This window comes from Gadus chalcogrammus, chromosome 12, assembly GCF_026213295.1.
Source record: "Gadus chalcogrammus isolate NIFS_2021 chromosome 12, NIFS_Gcha_1.0, whole genome shotgun sequence".
NCBI classification, from domain to species: Eukaryota; Metazoa; Chordata; class Actinopteri; order Gadiformes; family Gadidae; genus Gadus; species Gadus chalcogrammus.
In genome coordinates, this window is record NC_079423.1 from 25,774,143 (window position 1) to 25,789,832 (window position 15,690).

Below are 15,690 nucleotides of genomic sequence, written 5' to 3' on the forward strand. Positions count from 1 at the left end.
CTGATATCACTACGGACAAAAGCATTCTTACAAACAAATCCTATGGTCACCCTTTAGTAAATGATGGCTACATTAGCTGTCCTATCGTTTCCAGGGCATTTAAATGGCCGATGGTTGAGAGCCTTTTAATAGCGTGGTATGGGAATAAATGAAAGATATTACAAGTCAATGATAAGAAACAGGTGATTAGAAAACCTGTCCTGCGAGGGTTAGAAAAAAATCCATTAATGGAAGTAATCAGCCAGGTCCAAGTCGGCCTCTACACTCTTGTTCAAACATGTTCAATGTCAAACATGCATAAAGGTAAAAGGCAATTCTGTATGCAATTTCTAAAATATGTATGTCAAAGTCAAAGTTGTTCTGTGCACAGTATGACCCAGGGAACCGAACAGTGAAATTCCTTGTGACATGGCAAGCAAAGAATATGTAAGAGGTGATCTATTATTAATAAGAGTAAAAAAATGCAAAAACATCAAAAATAGCATAAATATGGCAAAACTGTCAAAAAATACACATTATAAAAAGAAATAATCTTGGTGCTTATAGACTTTAACCCATGTCTAATGCTGTAGTCTCTGGACCTTTCAGCTGACTATTCCCTGACATCTAGTTATTTAGGAACATTAGCTATTTTTTTTATTTTTCAAATCTGTCACAAATTCTCCTTTAAGATAAATACAGTCCCTTGCTTTCTATTCCTGTTGTGCCATTTCCACACCAGTAGTGGGATTTGATTTGGTCCAATTGAGGATCAAAGCTGCTCTACTGTGGTCAATTTAGTATTTGGTCCAGTAAGTGTTCACACAGCCCTTTGTCAGGTTCTGTCATGCTGCCAAACTGGTCTTTCATTTATTGGTTAGAGATATTCAAAAGGGAAACGCATTTGAAATTCATTCATTGAAACAACAGCTGGCTAAACAGATTTTGTCTGTTATTATTTGGTGTTGCAGCCAAATCTGACCTACTAAGGGAACCTAATAATATGAGTGCCTTGTGGACAAAGCATGTGGCCTCACTTACCAATCATAGGATCTAGGCCTGAAAGACTTGCTTAGACTCTGATTTCAGATATGAGGAATTTGTTAAATGCAACATTGGTTGCATCGTTGGTGTTTATTTGTGCACTTCAGTACAGTTCTTCAAACTTAATTTGATTCAAAATTGTACCGTTATATTTGTTTTTGTTGGCATTCATTCGCATTTCAATCGTGATGAACCTGACTCACACTTGTGCCATGTTTTGGCGTCGCCGCTCATCATAGGTTGACCACGGCTGTACAACGTGACACTCAACCGACAGTCATGTATCTGCAGCCTTGTAATTCAATTTCAATCGGTTTGAGACGAGCGTTGCTGTAGGCAGCAATGCGGTTCAGCACTGCGTCCTTTTTCTGTGTATTTGTGACTCATTCGGCTAAACGAGCAATCACAGCCGGATGCAGGGCGAAGAGGTAAGTATTGGATTTACAGGAACAATGTAAATGCCAGGGTGGATGCTCGGCTGAGGTGATGCACGGGGCCCTTTTTAGCGTTCCATCTTATCCCTGCCAGGGTTAGTGATGGCCTGGTGTTCCTGTACCCTCCCCCTCAACTAATTGGTTTCCCTCAATGTGTAACTCAATGTTTGCCCTTCTTACAAATGGCTGAGCGTATGTGTATGTGTAACAATACTGTATTTATATATGTTTATTTCAATAGAATAGCGGGATTTTATGTCTAATATTTATAAAAAAGCTTGATCAAGATTATTCAAGTTGGCTAGATCTCTTCCGGACTGACGTCTCTTGGTAGTTTCACTTCACACTGTCACTGATGCACCGCATCGGCTGTTTTCTCATTCAAAAAAAGAAAGGCTGTCTAAAATGCAGTTTGATTTCAAACATAATTTTGTACGACTCCGGCGGCGCATCTCTGACACGGCGAGGACACGTGTCGATAGTCGATAGTCGATGATGCCGGTAGACCGGGTACCGTGACCCACATGAACGGCACCGTACACACAGCAAGGTGTCTCCAAAGGGCTCAGATGTCAGGGTTTTTTACAACCTACCCAGTGTGCGGACCTTGTTTTACCTTCCCTGCACAAAAAGCAGGCTCACCCTTGAGTCATGTATAATTCACTTTTTCTTGGCATTGCATCAGGACTTCTGAGAAGGAGGAGTGAGGAAACCATAGTATGAATTATACTGAGCGATTCCAAGAGTAGATTCACACAGAACTGCTATATGTTTAAACTTGATTTAAAATCAGCCCTGTGTACTGACTTGATGACAGAAAGCACGAATATGATTATTTTTACTTGCATATTTAAACATCTTATACAAATGTAATGCTATTTTCTTTGCACCGTAAAACCCATCGCTCACAGGTTCTACACTTGTTTTGGTCCCACCCATCACTCTCCACTACTAGTCTGTCCGTCTGTGTGAGTGTCTGTCGTTCGGCGTCCGTTCTCCTGCCTGATGATCACTCTAATTGATGCATGAATCTATCAGCCTATCGGCTCCTGCTGTCTTTAATCTTCCACTCAGAACTCCTTTCCCGTTCCCTCTTCCTGCACGTTGCCGTTGTGGTCCACCTCCTCCCTCTCTTCCCGCCACCGTTCTGTACCCCCTAATCCCCCGTCTCTCCCTCACAACGGTTCTGTACCCCCTCATCCCCCCTCTCTCCCTCACAACGGTTCTGTACCCCCTCATCCACCCTCTGTACCCCATCATCCTCCCTCTGTACCCCGCCACTGTTCTGTAACCCCCTCATCCACCCTCTCTCCCCTAACGTTCTGTCACCCCCTCATCCACTCTCTCTCTCCCACTGCTCCTTAACCCCCTCACCCACCCTCTCCCCTCACCATCTCTGTGTGGTGCGATGCTCCCGAGTGGTGGGGCTTTACCCATCGTCTCCGAGCGATCGGGGAGGATTTACATCCCTCTGCTTAAGACCACATGGATTTTCTCTCTCTCTCTCTTCCTCTGTTTCTGTCTTTCGGTCGTCCTCTCTCTCTTTCTTTCTTTTCAGCGCCCCTCTGTGCCACATTAACTTGAGACTCCATATACACTGGTTTAACATTTCAGTAGAGTAGCTTTGAAAGTACTCCGGCTCAGGGTAGAAATGTGTGAAGTGTATATCCATCCAGGTATATTTGTAAACACACACACACAGTTAATTTACTGCCACTCATGTAATCATGAGTAGCATGTCTAGGTTGTTCAAAGATGCAATCATCTTTCAACATCCCATTCTTTATAAACAGGTTGTTTATAATTCTTCTAAAAATGGTATTTTGCTATTGACAGGACCTATTTCTTTTCAATGCTTTTTGATAACAATGATTTTAAGGTATTCTGTGGTTATTTAATGTAAGTAGTTAGCCTGGCTCAAATTTTCTGCGCCAATCAGCGAACAGAGGGAGTGTCTGAGAACAATGACGATAAAGTCAGCCCGTCGTTGACGGACGTCTTCACGCACGGTCTTTGGTTTGTTTACAGCTTGCGCGCAACGTGATTCCCGGCAAAACGTTAGCGATTGGTTATGGCAGATCCAGAGTGTCACTGGGCACATCCAATAGATTTAAACTTCAACAGTCACCCGCCTTCAAGTGAGTTAACGTTTGTCAATTGAGTAGGTCCAGACTCTGTGCAAATTAAATGAAGTACAAGAGTCTGGTAGGACCAGGCGCTAGTAAGTAGCAGTGTTAAGTGGGAATATTGTCCAATTCCGCTTTATTTAACAACAGTACCAGCCGTTAAGGATAAATAATAAATGAATGTAACCTTAAACTGTACTACAGTCACCCTTGTGTAAACACAAGGTCTGATAGATGTTAACTACAATCAGTTATCCACCACCGTTGTAGCGTTTTTCTCATCGGCCCTGGAAGCCCTTTGCAATGCCAGGTGCTGGACAGTTCCCGGGCAGGAGCCAGAGGCAAGGGGAATACATTGAGAGAAAATCTAAACGACAAAGAAAAAAGGATTCGGGTGTATGCAGCACTTGAATGCATTAAAAAAAAAAAAAGTCCTTCAGGATTCAAGCCAATGTCAATGACGTTATACCAACAAAAGTATGAAGTGTGAAAAGAAGGTTCTATCTCCCTTTGGTGGCCTGTGGTGTTCAAGCATTGAACAGGATAGAGTGCTCCTTTTGCTATTGTTGATCTCTCTCTGCAGCGTTGGTCAAATCTATATCTGACATGATGTCTCAAGCCTAATGGAGACACATAACACGTCTGGTTAAAAGACGAACAGCAGCAGTCGATTGGCTGCTTTGAGTTAAGTTGACTGATACAAAGTGCTCCTTGGGTCAAAGGGCCTATATATATATATATATATATATATATTATATATATATTTTGTCTATGTCTTACTGCTCTTTTGGTTATCTGAGTTAGGGCTAGACTAAAGACTTGAATGTAATGAAACCCACTGTCAGAGTTATAGTATCCCCAATGTTGCTTTCAGGTGTACAGAAAATGATAGTGAAAATAATGATAATAATAATAAAATATGAAACCAATGCGGGTCATGAGTTAATTTCCAAGTGTAAGCTTAGAGTCATATTGTTGTCCAAACAGCACAGCTGGTACCTAGTGAGGGCTGGACACTGTCATCGTGCCTGAGCTGTTACGTAAAAAGGACCACATCAATCAACAACAGCGACAGAAATAGAAAGCGGATATATTTTTAGAGGGAACAACAAGGAGCCTATTAAGGGGGGCACCACAGCATGCATCTGCGGGGACAGAATCATTTGAAAAAAATTACCCAAAACTAATAGTGTTTCCAATAACGACAAGAATAGATGCAATGTCATCTCCCTTGGGTGACAGAGTGCCCCGGCTCGTTACCAGAGAATGTCCCCCACCACTGTGTGTAAGAGGGTCATCTCTCAATAAAAGAGAATAAAGGGAGGAGGATGGGTATGACAACATTGTATACTAATGAGGTCAATAGGAAATTAATTCTGTAGTTTGTAGTCTGCGGTTCTTTCCTGCGCCGCAAGCCTCATTTTGCATTTATTTGAATTTATTCAACGACTGAGCCTATCGGTTACACCTTGACTGGTCGGGATGGTTCAACAGTTCAGTTCAACTGCAAGTTCAGTTCAACTGCAAGACGAACCATCCAGGCAAAATACCAGAGTGCAACCAAAACAATAACGTAACAACAAAACCACTAAGTATATGATTAACCTCGTTCCATGTTTGCCCTAAGCTAATATCCTTCTTTGATTGATCTATTAATGTAAGATGAATATTATTGAAGTTAATGATTAAAAAGATTCCGCTAGTTTACATGCTGTTTCGCAGCTTGTATGATTATCTGTCCACAGCCACTCCATATTGCAGTTACACTGCGTTTAATCCTTGTTGTTTGTCTTATGAAGAGATGTGAAGTAGGACGGGAACGTTTTTAATCACCAGAAAAAGATATCCGGTTGGCCCAAGCCACCCGTTCTGTGCGTGTGTGTGTGTATGTGTGTGTGGCTGTGTGTGTGTGTGTGTGTGGCTGTGCGTGTGCGTGTGCGTGTGTGTGTGTGTGTGTGTGTGTGTGTGTGTGTGTGTGTGTGTGCGCGTGAGTGTGCGTGAGGGAGTGCATGCTTGCGGGTGTGATCGAGTAAGAGATGTGGTATTCACATGATTTGGCGAGAGGAAGCGAGTGAAACTAGGACAGAGAAAGAGAAACATGAGGACAGACAAATACTATCACTGCTGCTCAGTACAGGGTGGAAATGTCAGAGCACAAATAAAAGCAAGCGGATAGGAGAGTATACATGAGAGTGTGTGTGTGGCGGCCATGAGAGTGTGCAGTACTGTTTGTGTTTATGTCTATTGTGCATGCGTGTGTATGTGTGTGGGCATGAGTGTGCACAAGTGTGTGGCGGTGAGCACAAGTGTGGTCATGAGTGTGTGTGTGTGTTTTTCATAACATTTATCACAAACACCCTGACCCTTGTTGTGAAGAGTGAGAGAGTTTAGCAGTGTTGCCCGGGCGTTCCCTCATATAGCAGCCTGGTGATCCTGTGACAAACACAGCAGCAAAGGGCGACAGTGGCGTGCTGCAAACAATGCTGAACTCTGGGCACACCACGGGGAAATACATCCACAATCCTGTCACTTCCCATGGTCTCCATAGTAAAGCCCCTGCCAATGATTAAACTACCAGTGTATTTCGGATATCATTGTCGGCCTGGTGCATTCACACCAGGATTCAAGCGTTTAAATGGATCTAACCCTTTTGCTTGTCTTTTTTCCCGATAGGTCTGAAAATGCAGGAGAAATTGCAACGATTCCCCTGACTAAAGTAAGATTGCGCCGTATGCACATTTACACTATATTATAACATGTCATAATATCATATACAATACTACTTCCCAGGCATCCCATCTATGCTTTCAAACACTTGCACGCACAGTTTTACTGTAAAATACAGATGCTATGTTAGGATAATCCCTTCTAGTCCACATGATGTTAAAAAAGGCATTATATAGGCTCCCATTCCCGGCTTTGCCTTGCAGGTGAGCAGTCTTCCAACCCTCATGGGTCAAAGTGTATATTCAAAGAAGTCGCCGAATCAGCAGCATCCAATCCATTCTTCTGCTAACGTAGCAAACGAAAAGCGACAGCACATCTCCATGAATGTAATGGCACGTATTGTCCACAGGGAACACAAAGGTGAGCTGAACAAGAGTGCAGAGAACGGAGCGGGTGGAAATGCGTGGGAAAACCCCCAAAACTCCCTAAATCAACTGTTAGATGTGATCACGAGACTGTCAATGTAATGGAGGCAAACAACAGAAGTGGCTCTTTACACGACCCTCACGCATGAAAGGAACGACAGCGTGATCACCGAGAAGTCGCACAGAGTGGGATTCTTTTTGTCCCCCGTTTGCCGGCTGTCACAGCTGTCTGGCGTCAGTGGAGAGTGCAAAACATCCAAGAATCGAAGCAATGAACATCAACGCGCACACCGTCACAGCAACATTCAAAAACGAACTCCTCACCTTCACAGGGAAAAACCACCTCATCTCTCTCTTCCGTTTAACCATTCCAACGGGGTAAGCTGTGCAGACGTTTAAAAGCCTGGCAACAAAGGAAGGAAGCGATATTCTTGGCATGAAGAGGCAGAGGGTCTGATGTGTGAAAGTGTTCTTATCCATTAAGAGCTTTATGAACAAGTGGAAGGACCCTTACATCTTAAATGTCAGGAACAGACTGGCAGCGTAGGCAGTCAACCTGTCAACTTTAAGGCTTTTTTGTTTTCTTTAAGGGCGGAACAGCGGAATTCGGATATGGCCCTTTGGTTAAACTACGGTCTTGATAAATGTTGATGAATCCAATAATAACGGCAACATATAGAAATAGGGAGACCAGTAAACGGTTGTTGAAACTAAACCCTGATGGGAATGTCTCTGGGATGTTATTTCTCTTTTTGCTCGTTAGAGGTGAGCTGAAAAGAGCAGCACTGTCACTAAGGATATTGTAAGTAGTGTGTGATGCAGGTCCCTCTTGGAAAGTAAGTGCTTTGGCCTAAATAAGATTGAACCTGTATAAATAAAGGTGAAATAGGTTAAATAAATTAATGGTGGTTTATTTGGCCCACGGCTGGGCTTTAGAAAACCTCCGGCATCTGATCTGAGAAAGACATGCTTTCATTCAGTGCATCCAATTTGACTGATCAAACTGAACTCTGCAGAGAGTGTAAAAGCCCATGTGCAGGTTTTTGAACAACATGTATGTTATGGTGAAGTCACCGTATTGCTGTTCTGATATATACTATGACAGCAGACTTGTTTATCTGTCATCTGTCTTTGAGCTTGCCCTATACGTGTTTGTTTTTTCAAACAAATATAAAGTACATTTAGGCAGCACCGTACTCAATGCTGAAGGCTGTTTGTAATGGCTGAGGCTAAACCAATGCTGGCTTAACAGGAAATTGTGTCGATGTTTGCATAGTGCAGAACGAGGTTGTGTCAGTCAAGCCCAAGATAAGAAACAGTCGGTCATGCAGTAATTTAGAACAGCAGGTAAAATGTCCTGCAATGCATAACAACTGCTTAACATATTTTTTTAAAGTACACCACCTTGAGCAAGGGGTGATTACAGATACCATAATGGTCAAGCTGCTTCGGCTCATCTAATTAGACCTGTGTGCGAGCACTTGTCTCCTAGAGTCAGGAGATTGCCCTTTTGCTCTGAAATGCACTCATTGAATCTAATCTGGCTCCACACTGAACACTTAGGGCCATTTGGCATTTCCACGCGGCTACACGTCCGACACAGACTAGGCAGCATACTTTGCTTGGCTCTTTAGTTCTGCCTGTGTGTGTGTGTGTGCCTGTGTGTGTGTGTGTGTGTGCGCCTGTGTGTGTGTGTGTGCCTGTGTCTGTTCCTGTGTGTGTGTGTGTGTGTGTGTATGCATGTGTGCGTGAGTGTGTTCGTGAGTGCGTGAGTGTTCGTATGCATGTGCGTTTATATTTGTGTGTGTACATATGTGTGTGCCTGTTCCTGTGTGTGTACGTGAGTGTGCGTTGGTGTGCACAAGTGCGTTTGTGTGTTTTGTATTTTTGTGTGTGTGCGTGTCTGTGTGTGCGTGTGTGTGTGTTTACACGCTCGCTGCGAGATGCAGTGAGAGTGTGAGGAACGCTGCGTGAGTGGAAGTCGGGTGGGAAGCTGTGCTGAGCGGCTGGTCAGCCTGTGTTGCTTTCAACTACAAAGGAAGAGCGAAGGTTCACCCTGCTAACCGCTCCCCCGTAGATAACGACGTGTAGCAATTAGCTGAGGCTGCCAGGCATGGACAACGCCGGCAAACGCACCCCATGCCAGAGAACGATCCAACGTGCACGCCATAGATGTGATATCCTTTTAATGGCTGACTTGTTTGTGTGTGTATGACACAATCCATGTGTGAAACAAAAGAAAAACTGACGCAAGCAAGCATGATTATACTCATTGCAGATTTATATGTTCTCATTACAAGATGGAAATAATATATCACGTGCCGAGAATCCATCTGGCAATGGCAGAGCCTTTAGAGTGTTAGGGGTTATGGTGTATTAACGGCTGCACGTTATACTGAAAATGCAAAGTAACCAGTGGAACATTTGGCTACAGTTTATTGTACAACAGCGCTAAGTTGGACGCTAGTGCCAATAGGTTCTCTCCTGTGTCAAAGTAATCGTGTGTGTGTGTGTGTGTGTGTGTGTGTGTGTGTGTGTGTGTGTGTGTGTGTGTGTGTGTGTGCGTGTGCGCGCGTGTGGTCTGGATATGTCAGGCTACACAGTTATTGTTTTGCAGACCAATGTGTCAGTTTTAAAGTGTTGACTTTCTCAACTATATTAAACCAAGATCTTCTGAGGGAGTGGGGAGCGTAGTTACTAGTAAAAACAATATTCTCAGACTGGAAATACCATAGCAAATTACCACCACTCTCTGTCCCCCACCCAGACGTTTAAAGCGTCACTTTTGAAAAGCAATTAATGATGTATTAATATATCACTCAAGTTCTACAAAACTGGTTCAAATTGTTTCAGGTATTAGAATATCGGAGTATAATTATCTCTATCACTCTGTAGATCATCATAATTGGGTGGTGCTGGTGAGACAAATTTTGTATTTCCCATGATGACACCAACAGCACAGCGAACAGCAACCACATCAAGAATACGATTTATGAGAAATAGTGTACCAAAAGTACAGCAGTACTGATCTGCAGAGTACAGGCAGAGCCCACATTTCACGCAAACCTGCCTTTGTGTGTCTGTATTCAGTGTTGGTTAGTCTCTGTGTGTGTATGTGTGTGTGTGTGTGTGTGTGTGTGTGTGTGTGTGTGTGTGTGTGTGTGTGTGTGTGTGTGTGTGTGTGTGTGTGTGTGTGTGTGTGTGTGTGTGTGTGTGTGTGTGTGTGTGTGTGTGTGTGTGTGTGAATAAGAAATATTTAGAATTCGAGGATAGAGAAATTGAACAGAGAGAATTAGATATTTACGGCGAGATTCACAAACAACAACAGCTGAAGAATACATTAAATATTGCAACAGAGGATCAGGACCCAAGTTGCTATCTACTACTGTACTACTGTTTGGATCTGAATACTTGAGTACGGTATACCTGCAGGCCAGTCCATCAGTCAAAATAGATGTGTAGCTCTTTAGCATCCCCTAGTGGGAATTTATGTATTATTTGTGCTGTTGTAATATCCTATTGGACACTCAACATACAAACATCATCTAACATTAACACTTCAACCTGCTTACTAATGATAATGATATTATTGTTTGCAGATCCGTGCCTTTAATGGGCTGATTTAAATGTCCCCCAAAAAAAATTGAAGAGAACCACCTTTTTTTCTACCATTATTATTGCTTTTTTTGTGTGTGTTTCAAAGTTGGCTTATCCCATGAACGCTCCATCCCCATGTGACACGTTGTGGACTATAAATCAATCTGGAGAGGACCAAGCTGTTGTAGGGCGCTCCCCAGATTTACGAAGCTCAATAAATCACGTTAAAAGAAGGAACCTCCTTTTATTAACTCCTAGCCAGGGAAAAGGACAGCCTGCCCACCTCGCCCTTACTCCCTTCGAATCTCATTCACCGCTCATGGCTTCCCCGGTCCGTGGCTCTATTTTTCCCTGACCGCAGCGGGAGAATCCTGTTGCCTGAAAATATCAATATGTTTTCTTGCTGGAGGTGACCTTCTACAATGTGAAACTGGTAACTTCTTCAAAGTGGCCATTTCATCCCACACAGCTAAAAAGTGATTGCGCTACAGGGTGGTGTTGTTGTTGTTGTTGTTGCTTTTTTAAAGGTGACATATTATGCCACCAGATGTGAGTGTAATTGGCCGTGACAAGCCGTTTCGAAAATCTGCTTCTCTGACATCACAAGTTGGTGTGTACACCTAGATGTGTGCTGGGTAGATCAGTCTACCAGCCTTCCCAGTGGACTGTAGCAAACGTTGCTCACTTATTTGTCATACATCTAGGTGGGCTAGCCACCTGTGATGTCAGAAGAGGCAGATTTTCAAAACGGTTTGTAACGGCCAATCACACTCACACCTGCTGGTATAATATGTCACCTTAAGAAATTGTAGTAGTTTAAACTGAAATTATCAATCCCTCCCTCTCTATGTCTCCATCCGACTCTGTCTTTCACTGTCTCATTCTCCGTCCCTGTCTCGCTGTCTCTCTCTATCACTCTGTAGATCATCAGGGAACAACACAAGGCCTACTGCTGGGTGTCAGAACTGATCCAGATCTTCATCGCCATCAGCATCACAGTCTCTTTCCTCGTGATGGGCTCTGCCATGAAACACACTAGTAGGCTTCACCTCCCTTTGGCGCTGTCTGTCTGTCTATCTATCATCCATCCATCCATGCACAGGTCAAATACTTCAAAGAGGGAACATAATTGGAGTATGCATGAACTTAAAGAGCCAATGAACCCAAAATCGTTTTTCTTTGTTTTAAGCTTGACAATTTGTCTTATATGGTCGTCAACATAGAAATCTATGCCATTTTATCACTGTTACTGAAATAAGTCCACAATGTGGAGAAAAAATGTATGACAAAAATTTACTCAATCATAGATTTCCAATAGTATGAAATGTGTTTTAGTTTGAGTGACAGTATGTGTCCATGAGTCTGTGCCACTGCTTACAATCTAGTATCTTGGTTATCAGTGATGGATCTGACATTTGCCGTTATGCTTTGTCAGCGTATCAGAGAGGCTTTACCCGCTCATGGCCATCAGCATCAACCGCTGCCTATACGGAGCTCCACAGAAACACACAAACCTCAACGTCGGTGGCCCTTCATGAACGATACTTTAGTTTGGAACATTCAAACTGGTTGGCAGATACTGACAAAAACAAGGATTTTACGCCTGTTTTCTCTAAATGACTGTCATTGTCTTTTGCCAACAGTGACAAAATGGCATAGATGACTGTTAAAAATTAAGACAAATTACCATGTTCAAACAGAAAAAAATAAAATAAACCGTTTTGGCTTCACTATCCCTTTAACAAACTCTGAACGTATGAATGAACAAACACAGCAGTTGCTTCAGAGTTTTTCATGGTAGGCTTATTTAATGACTGTACTGAATGATGTAAATGTCTGATTTACTGTGCAGTTGATGGCCTGGTGAGCTCCTTTTGGACGGACAGACTGGAGGTCTTATCGAAGGCCTGGGAGCGGCGCTTTTCCACCAGGCTGCATGTCTTCTCAGCCAAGAGGTGAACCAGCCACCCTGTATCACCTTCCTACGCTCCATACAATGAGAGTAGACTCATTTTGTTTAGATCAGATTAGACTCGATTAGATCGGATTGGTTCAAATTGGTTGTGATTACATTAGATTGGATTAAGACATTTTATGCTAGTTTAGATTAGACTAGAATTATAGATAACATTAATTGACATGTGTGTACATGCATGCAATTAGTTTACTCTTGATTAGTTTACATTGTTCAAAGAAGGTTAATGTAGCTGAGGTTCGATTGCTTAGATTACTTTTGTTTTCAGTAGATGCGATAATTTTTCTTTGGTTGTTTAGAATGGGTTAATGTAGATTTGATTATTTACATTCAGTTAATAGTGTATCAGATCAGATGAGTGTACTGTAGAATTGATATGACCACTGCATTATCACTAGATAAGTGTACTAAATAATCGATATGAACACAGCATTATCACTAGATGAGTGTACTGTAGATTATGGGAGAATACAGCATTATCGCTAAATGAGATTACTGTAGATTATGGGAGAATACGGCATTATCGCTAGATGAGATTACTGTAGATTCTATGAAACTAAAGCATTATCACTAGATGAGTGTACTGTAGATTATATGAGACTACAGCATCATCACTAGATGAGTGTACTGTAGATTATGGGAGAATACAGCATTATCGCTAGAAGAGATTACTGTAGATTCTATGAAACTACAGCATTATCACTAGATGAGTGTACTGTAGATTATATGAGACTACAGCATCATCACTAGATGAGTGTACTGTAGAATAGATATAACCACAGCATTATCACTAGATGAGTGTACTGTAGATTATATGAGACTACAGAATTATCACTCGATGAGTGTACTCTAGATTCTATGAGACCACAGCATTATCACTAGATGAGTGTACTGTAGATTATATGAGACCACAGCATTATCACTAGATGAGTGTACTCTAGATTCTATGAGACCACAGCATTATCACTAGATGAGTGTACTGTAGATTCCGTGAGACTACAGCATTATCAATACGCGAGCGTGACAGCTATTACTGGCTACACCGATGGCATTGTAGTCTTTGTTCCAGCCCACAGAATCTCAAAAGAAACTTAAGGCCGACACTAGCACCTTGTGTCTTCTTACTTGCAACACCAGATTTCTATAAAGTATACGTCTGTATATTTCACCGCCCCCAGAGCACTTGGAACTATTACTAAAGGCTGACGTGCACATTTGTCTCGGGAGCCGGCTACAGATTCATAGGTTCTGCTGGTCGTAGATTTAGCAGTAGTGTGTTGGACTTGGAATAGCCACAACACCGGCCAGTGGCACACAGACACACTTGTATATACCTACCTTTTGTGTTATTTTGTGGTTCCCCTAAACATCATACACATGGCATCCAGCCAGCTTCAAAGAGAAAGAAAATAACACCCAGTACAACATTAGTGTCCGGACACACAGAGCCATGGAATAAGTTTGGTTGCTCACACTAAGAAGCCGCCCGAAATGGTGTTGTTGAATATAAGACCTACAAATGCTCAATTCCCATGCTCAATAATACCACAGGGGGGGAAAGAGCCAAAGTATGTTTGCTAAAAGCTAACAGGGGCTGGTGTTATGTCCTGCAGTGCCCGCCTGCCATCTATTTCCTCTGGCCCTTCTCATTCTGCTCCCAGCAGCAGCCAGCTCACCCAGTCATTTCACAGGCTATTTACCACTGGATTTCTCTCTCTCTCTCTCTCTCTCTCTCTCTCTCTCTCTCTCTCTCTCTCTCTCTCTCTCTCTCTCTCTCTCTCTCTCTCTCTCTCTCTCTCTCTCTCTCTCTCTCTCTCTCTCTCTCTCTCTCTCTCTCTCTCTCTCTCTCTCTCTCTCTCTCTCTCTCTCTCTCTCTCTCTCTCTCTCATCTCTCTCTCTCTCTCTCTCTCTCTCTCTCTCTCTCTCTCTCTCTCTCTCTCTCTCTCTCTCTCTCTACCTTGCTCCCTCTTTTCTATCTCATTTTCTGGCTGTCTTATTTGATCTATATTCTCTCCGCTGTGTTTCTGGTCATTTGCACATTCACATAAAAGACAAGGAGAGGAGAGATGTCCACACAGCCCCCGATCTCCTGCTTTACCAACCCAACCCCGCAGCCAAACCTCCATCCACATCCACTCTACCACCATCAACCCCCCTATCCACCACCATCAACCACCACCACCAAACAAACAGTTCAATCTGAGGATTTCCAAATGATTCCATGGGACAAAAATTAAGTTTGTTTCATGGATGAACACAAGTGGCTCTCTTTGATTCTCTCTCTCCCTATCTCTTTCTGTTTCTCTTCCTCTCGTTCTGGTTCTCTCTGTCTCTCTGTCTGTGTCACAGCCTTGCCAGTGGGTGCGTGTCATTGCTGGCGTTTGGGACCATCTTTGTCATCTCGGCCTGCGATCCAAGGGTAAGCTGCTTGATAGAGTGTAGAACTGGTTAGAGAAACACGTCTTGGACATACTAGCTATAAATTGGGCAGTACTGTCAAAACATCACAAAGAGAGGAAACTAACCCTAAGTACATTAAATGATAGGCTAATTTGCAGCATCATGTGATCAATACATTATAAAAAACGTAGCAAAACATTTTAGCATTTGCATTTGGTGCCATTTTGGTGAGCTCTTTTCTGGTGCTCCCTGCTGTAAGATTTAAAGCATGACATACAGTTGTCAGATACAGAATACCATCATTTGACAGGGAGCACTATACAATCCCCCAGATCCGATATCTCAACCCCATCGTATAGGTTACGTACAATAAAGAGCAGAACCAAAGCAGGCAGAGGCTGGGGTGGCTGTGCTGGCTGTGGGCCTAATTCAGCTCAGCACAATTAACTATGATTGAGATGGAAGGTCTTAAATCGACCGCCTATCAGTTTACCTGCGTTTGATTGGACAGCTTTAGTCATCAGCTGATAGGGGCGTATGACGTGTACTGCAAGAACTAGCAACGTCCATGTGATCGTGTGTGAGTTTCTCCGTGCGTTGTTTGTGAATCCCAGGGTTTCGTTGTGATGCTGGACAAGGTGGTGTCTTTGTTCCTCAACACCGAGGTGGGGCTGTTTGTCTTCGCCATGCTACAGGCCTCCAAGGCACACCGGTTCCAGTGAGTGCAGATTCTTAAACTGTTCTTAAACCTCTCGTAACGACGGAGGTTTTTTCACTTTCAATGGAATGCTCCAGAACTATTGTGCAAAGGCATTGCTTTTGCGTTCCATTATTTTTTCCGCATGCATTGGATTCATCCTACTTATGTCCAAGTTCATTAGCCTGGTCCTACCAGACTCTCGTCCATCATTTCATTTGAGAGTCCGGCCTCTCTCCATTGACCAACGTTAACTCACTTGAAGGCGGGTGTCTGTCGGAGTTTAAAACTATTGGATCTGCCCAGTGCCACTCTGGATCTGCCATAGCCAATCGCTAACGTTTGA

General features: G+C 43.0%; 1 protein-coding gene across 1 annotated transcript in view; it reads left to right on the plus strand.

Annotated features, from left to right (window-relative positions):
- Positions 1 to 15,690, plus strand: part of si:ch211-51h4.2 (uncharacterized) — a 74,924-nt gene that overhangs the window by 55,899 nt on the left and 3,335 nt on the right. Inside the window, exons 15-19 of the mRNA XM_056603268.1 lie at positions 6,257 to 6,299; positions 11,196 to 11,310; positions 12,125 to 12,227; positions 14,597 to 14,666; positions 15,262 to 15,365. Coding sequence (XP_056459243.1) covers positions 6,257 to 6,299; positions 11,196 to 11,310; positions 12,125 to 12,227; positions 14,597 to 14,666; positions 15,262 to 15,365 — 435 coding nt within the window. The remainder of the gene's footprint in view (positions 1 to 6,256; positions 6,300 to 11,195; positions 11,311 to 12,124; positions 12,228 to 14,596; positions 14,667 to 15,261; positions 15,366 to 15,690) is intronic.